Source organism: Mustela nigripes, chromosome 12 (assembly GCF_022355385.1).
Source record: "Mustela nigripes isolate SB6536 chromosome 12, MUSNIG.SB6536, whole genome shotgun sequence".
NCBI classification, from domain to species: Eukaryota; Metazoa; Chordata; class Mammalia; order Carnivora; family Mustelidae; genus Mustela; species Mustela nigripes.
The window spans coordinates 117,262,764-117,282,104 of NC_081568.1; the positions used below are offsets into that span (position 1 = coordinate 117,262,764).

General features: G+C 34.1%; 1 protein-coding gene across 1 annotated transcript in view; it reads left to right on the top strand.

Moving 5' to 3' along the window:
• SLF1 (SMC5-SMC6 complex localization factor 1) overlaps positions 1-19,341 on the top strand; it is an 80,871-nt gene that overhangs the window by 34,925 nt on the left and 26,605 nt on the right. Inside the window, exons 9-14 of the mRNA XM_059416667.1 lie at positions 463-585; positions 2,387-2,440; positions 3,466-3,624; positions 5,277-5,440; positions 11,735-11,866; positions 12,687-12,852. Of these exons, the coding sequence (XP_059272650.1) occupies positions 463-585; positions 2,387-2,440; positions 3,466-3,624; positions 5,277-5,440; positions 11,735-11,866; positions 12,687-12,852 (798 nt within the window). The remainder of the gene's footprint in view (positions 1-462; positions 586-2,386; positions 2,441-3,465; positions 3,625-5,276; positions 5,441-11,734; positions 11,867-12,686; positions 12,853-19,341) is intronic.

A 19,341-nucleotide genomic window follows, 5' to 3' on the forward strand; every position in this document is an offset into this window, starting at 1 on the left:
TGTCTTGTTCTTCCCTGGTATAATAGAGATCATTTTTAATAAGATAGCTTGTCTTTTGATTGGGATCCTTCTTGAGTTAATTATTCTAGAGTATAACTTGATTTTATCTAAACCACAGCATGTTTATATGCATATATCCAGAAGGATCTTCAGAAAAATGATAAAGGTAAATAAATAATGAATCATGTTATATGTGACCATGGCAACAACGGGGTTGAGGAAAGGAAAGTTTGGGATTGAAAGGAAAATTATCCTAGGTAAAACTTCCCAAATTAAAATATTTGCTTTTTTTTAAACTTTATTTCCTTGTATAATTTTTATAAAGAATGATTATAAGGATCTTTGTTGAAGTTAATGCTGCATGAATGTGTTCTTCTTGTATTCTGTTGTTTATTATGATACTTAAATTTGTGGTAATATTGTCTTTAATACACTGTCTAAAATACTTCTACATGTATGCAGAAAGAAATGAAGAGTTCTTTTTTTGCTGATCGTGCCAAAGAATCAAAAGCCAAGGATGTCAGGACAGATGTGGATATTGCTGAAATAAAAAATGAGTTAAAGAAGCACATATATAGAGCTCAGGTAGAACTTGGCCTACTGAAATTTTCTATAGTTTCCTATTCTTCTCTAGTAGAACCAAAATATAATAATAACAGTAATGACTCATTATGATGTTTAATGTGTCTTAAATTTTTCTCAATTTATTAATTTGTTATGTACAGAAATGTATTTGTACATTTAATAAATAAACTGAATTCTCTGCTGTTTATAGCTCAGTGAAGCTACAGATAAATTAGGTGTTTATAAACTGCTGTATCTTTTTTTTTTAAGATTTTATTTATTTATTTGACAGACAGAGATCACAAGTAGGCAGGCAGGCAGGGAGAAAGAGAGAGGAGGAAGCAGGCTCCCTGCAGAGCAGAGAGCCTGATACAGGACTCGATCCCAGGACCCTGATATCATGACCTGAGCCAAAGGCAGAGGCTTAACCCACTGAGCCACCCAGGCACCCAGCAATGATAGCTAATTTTTTTTTTTTTAAGTTTTTATTTATTTGTCAAAGAGAGAGCACAAGCAGGGGTTGCAGCAGAGGAAAAGGGAGAAGTAGGCTCCCTGCTGAGTTAAGGAGCCCCATGTGGGACTCAGTCCTAGGACTCTGGAATCATGACCTGAGCGGAGGCAGACACTTAACTGACTGGACCATCCAGTCCAGTCCCCACAGTCTAGGGGCTCTAGACTGTGTATCTTGGCGCTAAAATGCTTGCTAGCTTGGGGCACCTAGGTGGCTCAGTTAAGCGTCTAACTCTTGATTGTGGCTTATGGTTGTGAGATCAATCCAAGAGAGAGATTTTTTTTCTCCTACTTCTCCCTCTGTCCCTTACCCCTCTTTTCCTCCCTCTTGCTTTCTTTCTCTCTCTGTCTGTTAAAAAAAAAAAAAAATTAATAAAATTAGAAAGCAAAATAAAATGCTTGCTAGCCAGATATTTGACATTGGGGCCCTTTTATGATATCCTGGGTCAGCCTCAGTCTTATGCAGCCCTTTAGGGTTGGAGGTCGTGGGGAGACTTTCTCAGTGATCTTGCCCTGCCCCCAGTGGTAGGGGATTGCTAATGACCTGGGACCATGTTCTTTTCTTTCCCTTTTCCAGGGGTAAAGATTTTGTTTTCCATTCCCTTACCCAGAGGGTTGTGGGTATTTGCTTCTACATCCTAACTGGAAGCCAGAGCTTTATCGTTGTTCTAATTTGTATTTCTTTTGACAGTAGTAAGTTTGAACATATTTTATACCCTCACTTGCCATTTATATGTTTCTGTCTTTGTCACCTGCTTACTTATATTCTTTTTCAGTTTTCCATTAACTTATTTTATATAATTGTATCTAGAACTCCTTATATAATCAGAACATTGTCTCTTTTTTTATTGGTTACAAATATTTTTCCAGTATAATCTTTTAAGTCAATACACAATTATAGGTATTTTAAAACAATAGAGGAAGACTCCACATGTTATTATATAGAAAACATGACCACATGTTTTTCTTCTGTGAACTTTTATACAAAATGTTCTCCTTGTTTATATTTCTAATTATTAAAATACTAAGGACAGTAGACCTCAGGTCTTCAAAATGAAAATGACTTTATTTTTTAAGTTAGTTTAGAAAGAGAAAATAGACAATGTTCACACACATGAGTGTGCTATTACTTGAAAATAGTGGAAGATACTAGTCTGAGTAAATGTGTATCAGTATCAGATCAATTATGGCTATGAAAGTGTTCCTGAGTCTATTATGTAAGTTTGCCTAAGGTTTTATTTTTTGTACACTGAAATGTAATTTTCTACCTAAAAAGATGCTTAATTTTGGTAATATGGTTGCTGTTTTATAGGCTATCAGATACAGCTGCATTAAAATAGATAAACAACCAGTGTACAATATTGAGGTAAGGGGGCTTGGACTAGGGTGGTGATGGAGTCAAAAATATAAGCTTTGTGTTTTGATGTTTTTAGTTACTTTGATATAAAGGAATGTGTTGTCTGCATAACAGATCCTCCTAATAAATTTGAAATGTACTTTCTCTAATCAGAAATGAAAAAGAAAAATAATACTCTGATCAAAGCTCCAAAAATATTATATATGGTAGTACAAACTGGTAACAAGAATTAAAAACTTACCTTGTGCTCATCATGGATGAGTTATGTACCACTGTTAACACATTTTGTAACTTTCATAATTACTACTTCTAGATGGAAGTTTCAGTATAATATTTTTAAAAGTATATTATTTCCTTTGTATCATTAGTCTTTAAGATTTGTTTCATGTAGTCTTTCAGAGTATTTTAATTCTCTTCAGTTTAATGTAGTTATTTTTGCTGTTAAAAATACTTTGACCCCCCCGCCCCCCCCCCCCAAAAAAACAACAAAACTTTGACCAAGGGAAATGTATTTCATGGAACTCTTCGAGTTTATATAATGGGCATCCTCAGAGTGACTCCGTGACACTATAGCAAATATTGTGCTTGATGACATCTTAATATATTTAGTATATCTTAATGAATATACTTTGCTTATATGTTTAAAAGAAAACCAAGAAATAATTTTGCCCCTAAAGAACTATGTATAATTGTAGCTCTGCCTAAGGTCTCATCATTGTCAGCCATACTTTGCAAATGCCTTTTCAAATTTTCTTTTAGTGACAGTATTTCCCCTTATTATTTGGGGCAACAGAGAATAATACATAAATCAAGTAATAATGTGTATTTTTGTAGTGCCCTGTAGCTATAAAACACATTCGTATAAATAATCCTTTTGTGAATCATGTAACAATCCTATGAAGTCGTGAGGACAGGAATTACCTTCATTTTACAAATGAGAAAATTTTAAATCTCCTTACTAATTTAAAATTTACTCCCAGAGTTTTTGTTTCTTCTTTGAATCATAGAATTTTTATTATTTTTTTTTTTTTTAGGTAAAAAATGCTGAATTTCCTAGAGGTATATTAAATTTAATTGAAAGTCTCATAGAAGGGCAGTTTTTTAAAGAAGCAATTGAGGAACTTTCCTCTTTACAAGCACATTATATCCCCCCTGTATGCCTTCTTCATGCTCTACTAGAGAACATTCTACAGGTAAGAGTTTATAATCTTTAAGAGAATGTTAAAATATGAACATTCTCATTTTTTATATATATTTACAGTTAATTTCTCTTTTCAATATTTTTTCCCTTGTTTTAATAGGAAATTCAGTACCCACTTACAATTTCTTCTTTCTTTCTTTTTTAGGTTTTGTGGGGTTTTTTTTGGGGGGGGGTTGGTTTTTGTGGGGGGGGGGTTTGTTGTTGGTGGTTTTTTTTTTGGTGTATTTTGTATTTGGAGTTACTGGAAAACATTTACTAAAAATTCACAGTTTACTAGATAGTTGTCATAATACAACTAATCCAGCAATGAGAGACAAAATGGGACCTTAATGAATTTATAGGAATTTGAAGTTACACAGTGGGGACTGGATGTCACAAAAGCAAGGACTGATTGATTGCTAAAGGATCATCTCACAGGGTTATTTGTCTTAGTGAGATCACCAGGATCTAGTCCATGGCCTTCAGGCCTTAGATGTCTACAGCCTGATCTTGGTTATTTCCCAGAATTCATCCAAATTCAGGAGGTGAAATTATGCTGATTATATGATAAGATTTATAAAACACAATTAATTACCTCGTGCAGGATGTCAGAAAAAGCAGGGCAGCATTGTTAGTAATCTTCCTTGTCTTCACTGGGTGAACTGTTTTTATGAATGCTCCGAGGAAACTGAGTCATTCTGCAGTCCCTCGGAGACTGGTTTGGAGTGGAAGAAGTATATTCTACTAGTACTCTGGAGGAGGAGGGTACGTGTTCAGGACGGTTGATGAAGAAGATACAGAGGGGAGAGGAAGACTACCCCCCCATTACGGGTTCATTCTGAATAATCTCATTGTGGAACTAAGAGCCAGTACTTTTGTGAAAGCCTGTTTGCCTGTGTGTGTCCAGGTGGGAGCATGGATCTCCCCCCATAATGATTATAAGACTGGGCATCAGCTCTCTAGGGGTCCCCAGTGAGGTCAAGACCTTAGATGCCCATTTCTATTTTTAAATTATTTTCTAGGTGCTACTCTGATTTAATTTATTTTCTTGGAATCTCCAAGATAATTTTCTCTTGGGAAAAATTTATCCGATTTTTTTCTGTGGCAATAAATTATCTAATGTAAAACTCTGACAACAGTGATCTAGAAAGGCATTTGTACAGTGATAATTATTTTTATTCACAGTATACACAGACAACAAACATTCCTTAAACTGTGAAAGCTAGTAAGAACAGCTTTTCAAAGGTAGCTTTCTAATTGTTTTCTTTACCACAGTGACAATTTGAAGAAATAACAGGTGTAAGCTATGTCAGACTAATGGTGATAACTAGCATATTACATGAAATCTTCATACCTTTAATTCCTTTCAGGTCACATATGAGAACTCTTAATCTCACTATAATCATGAAAAGTAAAATGGACATTTCATGTAAATCTCAATAGCTGGGATTACCTAAATGTATAAATACATACTAAGAATGTGCCTTTTTCAGTTGTAGTATTTCACTAGCTAAATATGATAACTTCCATTGATCTCCTTTGTCTAAGCACACATATTTGGCAAGAAAGTTAGGTCAGAGTTACTACAATTTTAGACTAAAGTAACTCATCAAAGTATATTTTTAGCTATAGTGTTTTATTTGTTTGTTTATTTTTAAATAATAGGATAATATAGATACATTCTCTGGCCGATACTTTCATATATTGTCAGCTCTTCTTCACCTGCATCCTCCTTGGAAGTCCCCAGCCATGTCACGATATTACTTAGAGCTGTTTCAGTGCCCAACTTGCATGAAAGGAGCATGGTCTCTAATAGAAGTGCTTATCAGGTAAGGAATTTGATGTGTGAGGATGTTAAATTTCATCTCCTAGTTCTGCTGTGTATGTTTTAGATATAAGTGAAAGAAGTAAATTTCATTTTAGAAAATGTGTGTGTGTAGTCTGTATGTTGTATTTATTTTAAAACTCATAAAAAAGGGCCAAGTCTAGGGGCACCTGGGTGAGTCAGTTAGGTGCCTGACTGTCGATTTCAGCTCAGATCATGATCTCATGGTCAAGCCCAATGTTGGGCTCCAAGCTGGATGTGGAGCCTGCTTGGGATTCTCTCTCTCCCTCTACCCCCTGCTTGTGTGTTCTCTCCCTTTCATTTAAAAATAATAAAAGAAAAAAGAAAAGGCCAAGTCTAGATTGATCATATTTGTCATTTAGTTTTATTCGCCAAAAAAAAAAAAAAAGTTTAATGAATACATGAAATAAACAGGAAAGCCAAATCATTGTTTTTAGTTAATGATATCTGTGCATATTAAAATCTAATTAACATTTATTGAATATGGCTATCAAATTTTGGTAATCAAAAGTATAGACATTTATAACTATATATATTATCTCATTTAGTGTTTTTTTGTTCCTTTTTTTTTTTTTTCAGCTAGAAATCAGAATTTTGAAACTATTTCCTAAATATTCATTCCATTTGTGTCTCTCTCTGCATGTTGTCTTCCTAGATTTTTCCTTTGTCTTGAAAATGTTTCTCTGGAAGTCCTTTGTATTGCTCTTTCTACAAATCCACGAATTGTTTTACTTTTCTGATAACCCCTGTATCTGACAGAACCTGCCTATGTCTAGAAGGTACTTTCTTTTTATCCAAGTGCTCAGTTTTAGGGCTCCACAGAAGTGAGAGAAAGGATACTTGACGAGCCAGGCAAAGGCTAGACCTTCAGTTATCTCTGATATCCACATAGATTCATTTTCTTAGTTGTGATATATTTGAGATGAGTTAATCATCTAGATAGTATGCATTTATTCATTCTTTCAGCAGTTGTTTATTGAGACTTATTGGGAGTCAGGCACTGTGCTACAGCCTGGGGATAAAATGATCAATAAAAAGTAGTTCCTTTACTTTTGTAGGCAACTGAGATATAAACACAATTGGGCACTGAATATGAGGATATATGGATTATGTGGCTGACATGCTTTCTAATTTCCAAATCTGCTTCTTTCTTTACTGTCTGTCTTTCTTTCCTGTCATCAAGCTCTCTACCTGCTTTATTGATCTTGATTCTGCTTTTTTCCCTTTATCTCCCAAAGTACCTCAGTATACTCTTTCCAAAGTGATGTTGTCATTTCCCAGATGAAAGTTTTCTGTTAAGTTACACATCATGCATAAAAGACATTTGAAATTCCTTAGCAAACATGTAAGACTTTTCATGATTTAGATGCTCTATGTGTCTCCATTTTCATCTTCATTGTTTTCCCAAATGTACCCAGTGACTAAACTATTTCTCATTGCCTATTCCTCTGTTCTTATGTTTTCTCTGCCTAAATATATCTCCATTCTTACATCCTATGAATACCTGGCCAACTCCTAATTATACTTTAACTTGTAACTCATGTCACTACATAATTTTTGACCTTTTCAGTTTAGTTTGTCACTCAGCTTTTTAGTTTCTGAAAAGTACTCTTTTTTTAAATTCAGTAATAATTAATATACAGTGTACTTCTAGTTTCAGATACAACAATATAAGGATTCAACAATTCTGTACATTACTCATTGCTCATCATGATGAGTTTTGCTTTAATTCCCATCACCAATTTAAGGCCTCCTCCTCTCTGGCAACCCTCAGTTTGTTCTCTGTCTTTAAGAGTTTGGTTATTTTGTCTCTTCTTTTCTTTGTTTGTTTATTTTGTTTCTTAAATTCCATATATGAGTGAAATTATGTGGTATTTGGCTTTCTCTGACTTATTTCACTTAAATTTATACCCTCTAGCTTCATCCATGTTGTCACAAATGGCAAGATTTTATATTTTTTATGGCTGAATAATATTCCTTTGTGTATATCTACCACATATTCTTTATTCATTCATGTCTGGATGCATACTTGGGTTGCTTCCATACTGTGGCTATTGTAAATAATGCTGTAGTAAACATACTGCATATATCTTTTCCATTTAGTGTTTTCATTTCCCTTGGGCAAATACCCAGTAGTAAAATTACTGGATCATAATTTTTAGTTTTTAATTTTTTTTGAGTTATTAATTTTTTAAGTAACCTCCATACTGTTTTACACATTTGCTGCACCAGCTTGAATTACCACCAGTTTAATGAGGGTTCCTTTTTCTCCATGTCTTTGTGAAATTTGTTTCTTGTGTTTCTGGTTTTGGGCGTTCTGATAGGTGTGAAGTGATAATCTCATTGTAGTTTTGATTTGCATTTGTCTGATAATTAGTGATGATGAGCATCTTTTCATGTGTCTCTCGGCCATCTGGATGTCTTCTTTGGAGAACTGTCTGTTCATATCTTCTGCCCATTTTTAATGAATTATTTCGTTTTTTAGCTGTTTAAGTTCTTTATAATTTTGGATATTACTCTCATCAGATACATCATTTTCATATATTTTCTCCAATTCAGTAGGTTGTCTTTTTGTTTTGTTGATGGTTTTCTTTGCTGGACAAAAGGATTTTATTTTGGGGTAGTGCCATTGGTTTAATTTTGCTTTTTTCCTTTCTTAGGAGACATACCTAGACAAATGTTACTCCAGCTGATGTCAGACATTAGTGCCTGTGTTTGCTTCTAGGAATTTTATGGTTTCAGGTCTCACCTTTAGGTCTTCAGTCCATTTTGAGTTTATTTTTGTTTATGGTATAAGAAAGTTGTCCAGTTTTGTTCTTTCTCATGAAACTGTCCAGTTTTCCCAGCACCATTTGTTTAAGAGATGGTCTTTTTCTCATATATTCTTGCCTTCTTTGCCATGGATTAATTGACCATATAATTGTGGGTTTATTTCTGAGCTTTCTGTTCTGTTCCATTGATCAATGTGTCTATTTTTGTGCCAGTAGTATACTGTTGATTAATGCAGCTTTGTAATACTGTAGGATTGTAATGCCTCTAGATTTGGTTTATTTTTTAAGGTTTTACTTCATTTATTTTAGAGAGAGACCGAATATGCAAGGGAAGCACAGGGCAGAGGTGTAGGGAGAGAATCTCAAGCACACTGTGTGTTGAGCCCAGTGCAAGGCTCAGTCTCACAATTGGGAGATCACGATCTGAGCCAAAACCAAGAGTTGGACGTTTTTCAGTTTTATTCATCTTTTTTAAAAACCAGCTCCTGGTTTCATCGATCTGTTCTATTGGTTTTTTTAGTATGTCTTATTCATTTCTGCTCTAATCTTTTATTATTTCCTTTGTTCTGTTGGCGTTAGGCTTTGTTTGTTATTCTTCCTCTGGCTCCTTAGGTGTAAGGTTAAGCTCTTAATTTGAGATTTTTCTTTCTTCTTGAGTTGGACCTGTATTGCTCTAAGAACATCTAAGACCTCTTAGAACATCTTTTGTTGTATCCCAAAGATTTTGGACATTTTATTTTCATTTTCATTTGTCTCCATGTATTTTTTGTTTCCTCTTCAATTTTTTGGTTGACCCATTCATCATTTAGTAGCATGTTGTTTAACCTCCATGTATTTTTGTTGTTTCCAGATTTCTTCTTGTGGTTGATTTCTAGATTTGTACTGTGTGGTTGGAAAAGATAGATGATACTATTTAAGTCTTTCTCAATTTGTTGAGACTTCTTTTGTAGCCTAACATGGGATCTGTTCTGCAGAATGTCTATGTACGTTTGAGAAGAAGGTGTATTTTACTGGTTTTGGATGGAATGTTCTGAATATACCTGTTAGATCCATCTGGTCCAATGTGTCATTCAATGACACTGTTTACTTGTTGATTTTCTGTCTGATCTATCCATTGATGTAAGTGGGGTATTAAAGTCCCCTGCCGTTATTGTATTACTCCCAATTTCTTGCTTTATGTCTGTTTGAACAGTTGCTTTATGTATTTGGAGACTCCTATGTTGGGTGCATAAATACTTGTAAGTGTTAAATCTTTTTCTTGGAGTATGTCCTTTATGATTATGTAATGATCTTTGTCTCTTGTTTTAGTCTTTGTTTTAAAGTCAGTTTTGTCTGATAGAAGTATTACTATCCCGGCTTTTCACTTCCATTTGCATGATAAATGTTTTTCCATGTCTAAGTAACTCTATTCTCAATGCTTAATATAATACCTAGACCATAATAAATGTTTAATAAATATTTGGGTGAGGGCACCTGGGTGGCTCAGTGGGTTAAGCCTCTGCCTTCAGCTCAGGTCATGATCTCAGGGTCCTGGGATCGAGTCCCACATCGGGCTCTCTGCTCAGCGGGGAGCCTGCTTCCTCCTCTCTCTCTGCCTGCCTCTCTACCTACTTGTGATCTCTGTCTGTCAAATAAATAAATAAAATCTTTAAAAAAAAAAATAAATAAATATTTGGGTGAATTAACGCAACAGGAGATAGAATTAAAAGTAAATTAAATAAATAGAAATAAATAAATTAAATAAATAGAAATACCAACTTTCATGCCAAAGTAATTGGGTTCATTGGGAGTCAGAGGTGTCTAGGGAAGTGGTAAGCATATATATGAGCTGGATACTATTAGTCTACTTTTAAACATATTTGAAATATTCCATAATATATTGGGTTTTTTTTAAAGATTTTATTTGGGAAGGAGAGAGAAAAAGCACAAGTTTGTGGAAGACAGAAGGAGCGGAGAAGCAGACTCCCTGCTAAGTGGCAAACCCCACGTGGTGTTCATTCCCAGGACTCCGAGATCATAACCCAAGCTGAAGGCAGACGCTTAACCAACTGAGCCACCCGGGCATGCTCTTCTGTACACACACACACACACACACACACATATTCATATACTTTTTTTAATAAAAAATACTACAGTATCCATCTCTGGCAGTTTTCAGAGAGACTACCTATATAGACATAGAACATCCTCTAGAAGAGATTTGGGTATTAAATATTGTTAAATTTAGTAGTCATTAAGGACCCTCCTAACATGACAGTGTGTTACTCAAAAAGAAGATGGGAAAGATGGAGACAGAAGTAGAAAGTTACAAGTATATTGTTTATATAATTGATAATAAAGTTGGAAGTTTATTATAAAACATATTATTACCTGGAATTTCTTTCTTAGGCCTAGACTTCTGAGTAATTTGTATGTTCTTTTAAAAAAAAATAATACACAGTTTCGCTGTCTAACCCAGTAGCCAGTAGCCACATTTGACAATGTTTAAAAAAATAAAAAATTCAGGGCGCCTGGGGTGCTCAGTGGGTTAAACCTCTGCCTTTGGTTCAGATCATGGTCTTAGGGTCCTGGGATCAGGCCCCACATTGGGCTCTATACTGAGCAGGGAGCCTGATTCCCCCCCTCTCTCTTTGCGTGCTGCTCTGCCTACTTGTGATCTCTCTTGTGATCTCTCTTTCTCTGTGTTAAATAAATAAATAAAAATTTTGGGGAAAAAAAATTTCAAGTCCTTAGTTATACAATCTACATTTCTTGTGTTCAGTAGAACATATTCATCATCACTGAAAGTTCTCTTGGACAGGACTGCTATAATAGATGGAAAGAAAATAAATATTGAATTTTTTAAACTCTTAGAAAATAGCCCTAAATGGGGATGCCTGGGTGGCTCATTTAGTTAAGCATCCAACTCTTGATTGACTCAGGTCAGGATCTCCATCATGAGATTGAGCCCCACATCAGTGTCCATGCTGGGTATGGCGCTTGCTTTGAATTCTGTGTCCCTCTCCCTCTGTCCCCACCCCAACATGCTTGCTTGCTCTCTCTCGCTCTCTCTCCAAAAAAAAAAAAAAAAAAAAAAAAAATAGAACCCTTATTCACCTTCATTTTACTAAAACATAATGACAAAAAATTTTGAGTAAGAAGAGGACTATAGAGAGTATTTATAAATTCAGTGTATAACTGGTAACCTCAAATGAAAGCATTTAATGTAATACATAATTTTTTTGTTCTTTGGCAGTGAAATAATACAAAGAGTACCATTAGGCTATTAAACATAACAGTCAATGAAAAATAGAGAAATTAGATCTGTATTGCTAAAAATTCAATGTCATGAGATATTTGACCTGGTTTTCTTTTTAAAGAAAATATATTGATAAGATTTTGTTGGTTAGCTTTATATTTTGTTGAAGGAAATTTCATTAGAATCTAATATCCTGAAAGAGTATTCGTCCACAGAATATTTATTGACTTTTTTGTATGTCACAAATTATTGGGTTCATGTTTTTCAGGTCTTGCCTTTACAATGAAAGCTTTTGCCATCAAATTTCAAAAAATATTATTGGCACTAAGGTGCTCTACCTGACCCTGCTCAAATTTTTCTTTAATTTAGTGGAAAGTGAAGTGCGACATCTGATCCAAAAGTAAGTTTAATCACAAAGAATTTTTCTATGTTTATATTGTTTCATGTACCATTTTAAAATTTATTTACATATTGCTAAAGAGTCACCTTGTTTTCCTGTTTAGATTTATGTTTTTCTTTTCTTTTTTTTTTTTTAAAGATTTTATTTATTTGACAGATTGCTCAAGACAGGGGGAGCAGCAGAGGGAGAGGCAGAAGCATGCTCCCTGCTAAGCAGGGAGCCTCATGTGAGACTGGATCCCAGGACACTGGGATCATGACCTGAGCTGAGGGCAGAAGCCCGACGGACTGAGCCACCCAAGTGCCCCTAGTTTAGATTTATTTTTAAAAACACAGTTGCAGACATAGTTCTTCAGTGACAATGAAGTATTTTGTGTTCTTTTTGTGTCTTTAGTCCACATGTTTATTTTTTACTAACTTAGATATTTGGATAGGTAAAATTATGTTACATTTTTCAGGGTTTATGTTTTTTTTTAATTCCTAAGTAATCAAATAGTTAAGTAAAAGTTCCACTAGATTTTCTTTTCCCCCTACTAGGTTTTTTAACATTGAATCTGTAATATCCATAATAAATTTTGTGTATGCCCTAAAACATGCAGTTAGATTACTCTGTGTGTGTATCTGTTGATCATTAAATTGAATTGTGGCCTTTTTTATATTTTATTCTTTATTATAACTGTATGTTGTAATCTTTATATATTATGCCCTTTCTATATTTAGAAACCACTAGATCTTTTTGTATTATGGCAAGAGATATTATGTCTAATAACTATAGGGATCAAGTTGGCATAAAGATATACTTTGATTCATATTTTCATTAGGTTGTATGACTGGTCAGATTCTCAGAGTCTGAAAATAACAGGAAAGGCAATTCTTCTTGAAATCTTTTGGTCAGGAAATGAGGCCTCTGGGCTTTTGACCAAACCAGTAAATATGCTTTTGGAGTGGACTATATATTCTCACAAGGAAAAATGCAAGTCTAATGATGTAAGTAGAATTGATTTACAAACGAATAATTGCCTATGAAAAACTGCAGTTTTGAGTTATGCTTCTTTTGTCTTTATTCTTTGAACAATTTGAATAAAACTGAAATCTACCCAAATGTATCATTGTTTTCTGTTTAGTTTATTAAGTTTTATTGTAAAAGATCCTTAGAGGGTGGCTTCTTCATCAACACATATTTGGATATAGTAGCTAGGGACAGTTATTTGATCATTAGTGCTAAGAAATCTGTATTCATTTATCATTCTAGATTTTTTACTTTTGTACATTTCAATTTATAAAGAACCTAGGATTTTAAAAACTGAGTCCATCCAGTTTTTGTGTGTATAAATGAAAAGTTTGACTTGTTTTTAAAATTTCCTTTGGTTGTTAGCAGTTATTTCTTCATAAGTATATCTTGCTTATCCCTAGAAATTTAATGTGCAGTGATTTTAGTATATTACTTACCAAAGGGTCACTGGGAAGATTAAATGCACTGAAATATGTAAAGTGCAGAGCAACATATTCTGCCATGTTTTGGGTTTATAATTACTATTAGTCACCTTTCTCTTCTTCAAAATAATTGCCTTTGGGACTTTATTTTCTGCTTTTTTGTGTTATATCATTGTTTTTAATTCTTTCCTTTTACTTTTATATCTTGATCATTTGGATCTTTTTCTCATTTTAATCTTTATTTCTAAGAAGTATACTCAAAATAAATTGCCTTTGAATACAAATTGAGATTTATGTACAGGTTTTGATGCCTAAATCTTGTGTGCTATTGATGGTTTTTTTCAATGTTTTTTATTATCACTTAAGAATTGTCCTTTGATTCAAGAAATACTTTAGGATGTTTTAAAACTTCTAAATGGGTGTATTTTTGTTATGATTAGTGGATTTTGTTTGCCTATGCTTTTTTAAATTTCTAATAGTAAATTACAGATAAAAAATGAGCCCTATAATGATTGTGGCCTTCTGAAATTAACTGAACTTTCCTTTTTGACTCCATATGTGGTTACACAATGTGTTTTCTCTGTTTTACTTTGCTCTCTCTCATTTTTTTTTGGAATATTTATTTATTTGAGGGAGAGAGAGAGCATGTTTGGGGAGGAACAGAGGGAAAGAGAGGGAGAGAAACAGACTCGATGCCAATACCAGGCCTGATCCCAGGACACTGAGATCATAACCTGAGCCAAAATCAAGAGTCTGATGCTCAACTGACTGAGCCACCTGGGTGTCCTACTCTCTGTCATCTTTTATGACAGGTTTAATAATTGAGATTTAGTCAGACTCTTAGGAATCTGCTTGATGAATTTATCCTCCTCCCTTTTTTAAAAACCATCTGTACTTTGTATATAGTACTGCATGGCGGTTTGGGTAGAGAATTCTGGTGTCAGATGAGCCATAAAGTATTCCTTGTCAAGGGAAATCATACATAGTTTATCTTCTCATATTTCCTCTGATCTGTTTTCTCTGCCTGACTTTTTTTAGTTCCAATTAACTTATGTTACAACTTCTCCTTTTTACTCTGCTTTTCCCCCCTCTCATCTAGATTATCGGTTTTTTTTCTATATTTGGAGCATTCTGGGTAGTGTCTTTTCATTTAATTTTTCGTTCACTAGTCTCTTTTCAGCTGTATCTAATATGTTGTTAAACATGTCTGTTGCGTTTTTGCCAGGTTTAGACTTTTTTACTTCCTAATTACTAAAGCATGTTTTTATGGTTTCTAGTTCCCTACAAAATTTTTAAGGTTTTCTTTTGTCTTTTTATGTAGCAATAATAGTTAATTTATAGTTTATGTATGACTGTTTCATATTTGAACTCTTTGTGAGTCTATTTCTGTTGTTTCTCCTCTTTCCTTCTCTTGTGTTTTTTATATTCTCTTACAAGCTAGTTACCATTTACTGTATGCCATAAATTGCATTTGAAAAATTATTTGTGCAAACAGTAACATGGCAAATGTGCTGAATATCTTTCTCTAGAGAGAATTTCTGTTGCCAGGTTTGAGGGTCCCCGGATAGTCCCACGTGAAGTACAGGGCTACAAATACAGGTTTTTTCTGTTGTGTATTAGGCCTTGGACTATGACTTTTATAATCCTTTTCCTCTAGACTACTAAAACCACATTTTGGTCTCTCAGCTCTTTCTTTGTGGTCAGCAAGTGTCCTTAGGGCAAAGCCCGCTGATTTTGAGGGCCTCATTTGTCTCTTTACCTTCTCCTAGGTCTTGGTTAGCAATTCTTTGTAACTTTCCAGAAGTTATGTTTTACATAACAAGTTATCTTTCCAGAAGATGTTTTACATATTGTATTCAACATTTTCAGTTTTCTTTTATAAGGTCATTTATTTGAATTAATTAAGCCTCTCTTATCAGAAACAGAAGACCTTACTGGCTTAGGGGGTGCCTGAGGCTAACAAACAGAAAATTCTTTTGAGGGTCCTAATTTTTCTTTAACTTGGAATTAAAAAGGGAGAATTATTTCTGGGTATAGCTAGTCTTTGTGTTCAAATAATTGTATTTTGTGGCAATAACCAAGTGAGTAGTGATTATTTTGTACATGTGTCTTATTTAAAAATAAATATGATTATATACACGTGTAAATTGAAAATACTCAACATAAATAAAACTATACTTCATTGCCAGTTGAGTTTAATACTTGTATAATACTTCTAAGATAAAAATAATATTCTTATTAATTAAAATCTGTCTATTTATGTACTTTTTAGACCATAGAATCATTGGGGATAGAAAATGTTTTTTCATTATGGAGTATTTCTTTTTTATCCATTTGATTATATAAATGAAATTGCTCATTTGTAACGGAAAACAATAATAAAACTGACATTTTTCACAATTTTACTAAATCACCAAAGGACTGTCAAAGAGAAGAATTTACTCAGGAAATACTGATGTAAATAATAACAGATTTACCCATGATTAACTTGAAGGTTTTGTTCAAACTTATAAATAAATTAAACAAATTTTGTAAAGCAATCTGCAATAAATCGTAGCATCAGTTGTAATATTAGAACCACCTTAAAACTTAGCAAATCGGTATTTTTATTAAACATTTGAATTGTGTAAATTCATAAAAACTGTTTTGTGTCTGTGTGTGTGTGTATGTGTTACCTTATCTGCTAGAATTCATTCTTGTACCTAATTAAATCTTCTTGGCAGTTTCCAATTTCAAGAATTCCATGCATGTTCACAGACATCATTTTCTGTACTGTAAAGCATTTGTTTCTTGATTTGCTGAGTTGAAGCATTCAATTTAAGTCATTAGCTAAACAGAAGTCCTCAGTTTATGCTAATATTGTTTTGTCATAATGTCAATCAGCAAGTGTTGCAGAGTGACACAAAGGCAGTGAATTTCATTGTCATTAATCTGAGAAAGCTTTGGGCTTTCCTTGGCAAAGAGCAGAGGTGAGCTGTGTCAAGGTTATGAAGGAGGTACAAATTTTGCTAAGCTTGGTGGTTAGTCCTATTTTTCTTTGTGATGTCCTTAAGTGCTATTTAATGATAACCCTACAAGTGTAGGTAGAAATGGAAGTTTCTTTGTATTTAAAGATAGGGAAATTGAGGCCAAAGAATTTAATTAGTCAAGGTGTCACACCTTGTTTTAGGGTAAAGCCTTGCTTGGAGGCCAAGTCTCCACTGCAGCATACTTGCTCTTGTTTCAAATGCCAGTGTTTTCAACAGGAAGAGGCACGTTGTGTGTATTATGTTTGCATCTTTCTGACAAAGGTATAGCAGAGCATCTGTTGCCGGGGATATTGCTTAAAGCCCTAACCTAGAAGTCTGAAGACCCAGATCGTAGTTCTGCATTATATACTAGTCAGTTTTTGGAAGATCATCAAATTTATTAAATGGAGATTACTTGTACTGGCAGATAATAGAGAACTATATCGACAGAATGTCTGATAATAGACTTTAACACATTAAAGAGGTGTTCTAACATAAATATGTGTCATGTGCGCATCATGTCTTTGATTTCGTCTGAGAGTTTTCTTTTCTTTCAGCTTTAACATACTTTTCAGTATTCCAGGAAAGCTTTTCTCCCTTCATGGTTTATTTGCCATTTTCTCACTAATCCGCTTCTAAATCATAAATATATATCTATATATATATCTACTATGTAAGAAAGGGTAGCATTATTTATACACTGTTAAATTTGCAGTGAGTACAATCCATAATGCAGGGTCTTGGCCCTATGCTTATAGTGAAAACAGATAAGAATATATTATAAAAGGATCCAAGAACCTAATTTGAAAATGTCTTCTTATATAAAATTTACTATTATGAATATATGGTAGTATGGAAGTATAGGAAATGTCACAAAGATAAGAATAATTTTGATGTATCTTTATCAAGATATGGAAGCTGTAGTCATTCCTTGAGAGTACTGTAAGGACTACCCATCTCTGTTTAATAGTCGTAATATCAAAATGAATTGAATAATAGGCAATATTGATTTTAATTTGTGGTATCAGGGGTGTAAACATAAATTTGTGTAGGAAAGAGAAAGGTCCCTAGCTGGTTGATTTTCTGAGATTATTTTTTTAATTGTTGAGGTATTGGATTGTGGTTTATATGAAGCTTAGCTCTGTGGGCTTAGCTCCTTTTTCCCTGTCCAGAGCCTTGGGATCAGGGATCTGAAGTACCTGATTTACTCTACTCTCAGGTGGGGGAACATTTCGAGAAATCAAAATTTACTAGTCTCTTGCATCCTTCTTGAGTAGTGTCATTGGTAATATTCAGATATATATGTTGTTGCTAGAAGCATTTTGTGGTGTGGATCTTGATAGGTTCAATTTTTAGTTTAAATGTAGCTTTTCACTGTACTGTTTTATGTTCTCTTGATAAGTTGAACCGTAAGAAATAAAACTTGCTCAAAGCGACTATCTCCTTTACGAAATAAGAACTTTACAAAGTAAGAACTTGGCTTCCTGCAAACTACTTTGAAGACTAAGACTCAATGCTTAAGGGAGTGAGTTCTGATCAGTTGATTGATGGCTTTGATCCTACCAGAGTACTAGGGGAGGACTTGGTACTTTCCCAGCCAGCTGATAGAGCCAGTCCTGCTGCTGCTTCCCAAGTCTGAAAGCTGCACCCGGAAGACTTAAACCCAGCTCTCTAATCAGGGTGGGAGACAGGGTGCTGCTGATTGATGCCCACTGATGAGTCCTGACCTAGCAGGATCAGGCTGTGGTCAAGGTTCTATATCGAAGCCCCTGATGATATTAGAGGAAAGGCTTCCCTAAACATGCCCCTTAAAATCCCTCCAGCCCCATTCTTCACAGTCTCTCTTTCAAATTCTAATGTCCAGCCCAGCCTTAATGCAGTGTATTGCAGTATGATAGAGCAATGGGGAATTTGTACACCTCAGCGTCCTGACTCTAGGATTTTTCCTTGGTAAAAACTATTTCAGCAGCAGGCCTGACATACATGCTGCTTGACCATTTACCCTTGTTTGGACAACAGACCAGAACTAGAACTTCAGTTTTGAAATCACTTAACTAAGAACTTCATACAGTTAGGAATGATGATGCCCTCATGAAATATTGTATACCATAAGAACCTTGTCTGCTGAAGGTAGAAGAAAGAAATCCAGTAGTCACTATTGGTTAGAGATTTCTCTGTCCCTAATCCCACATTGGGCATAGTATGGTTGCAGAACATAACACTCAAAATCTATTCAGATACTATAATATTTATTGATCATAACCTTTTCACATGTTTTCTACCCAGTTATTAATTTGATGATTTTTTTCCACGTATCCAATATGCCTAAAAAAACAAATAACAAAAATAAAAGAATTTCAACTAGTTTTAATGTCTTTGTGGAAAATGTCAAGTAGTTTTAATATCTTGATCAGAGGTGTTTAAAAAATATTTTTGTACCTCTTCACCTTCATATTTATGGATTAGAAAGATATTTTCCACATTAAGGTAAAGCACACTTACTATAATTAAAACTTTGTACGCTTGCTATATTTTCTATGGGAATTTAATAATGTTTACTGTAGAAGTGATGATAGAGAACAGTAGTCATTCTTTAAAAACTTAATCTTTATACATCCCTAAGTTAGGTAATGGCATTTGATATAATTTAATAATTACAATTTGATCCAACCTGTTTCTTCATTTACAACAAAAAGGACCGTCTTACCTGCTAAAGTTTTTATTGAATATGCCATTTGGATAAATGTAAAGGTTAATTTTATATATAAACACTAGGGGTGGCTAAATCCATCTTTTTTTATAATCCTGTATTCCTGTTAACAGAAATCGCAGAAGCCAGATACTTCCTCATTGGTGTGATGGAATTATTGCCATACTAAAGCACTTGACACTACTGAATAATGTTATTTTAAAAGTTTATTATAAGCTATCCATATATTAAGTCCTGGAGGTTTTGTTTTATTAACTGTTTTCATCATGTGGATGTAAATATGTAGGTATGGATGGGGGAAGAAGGAGAAGGGAAAGAAGGAGA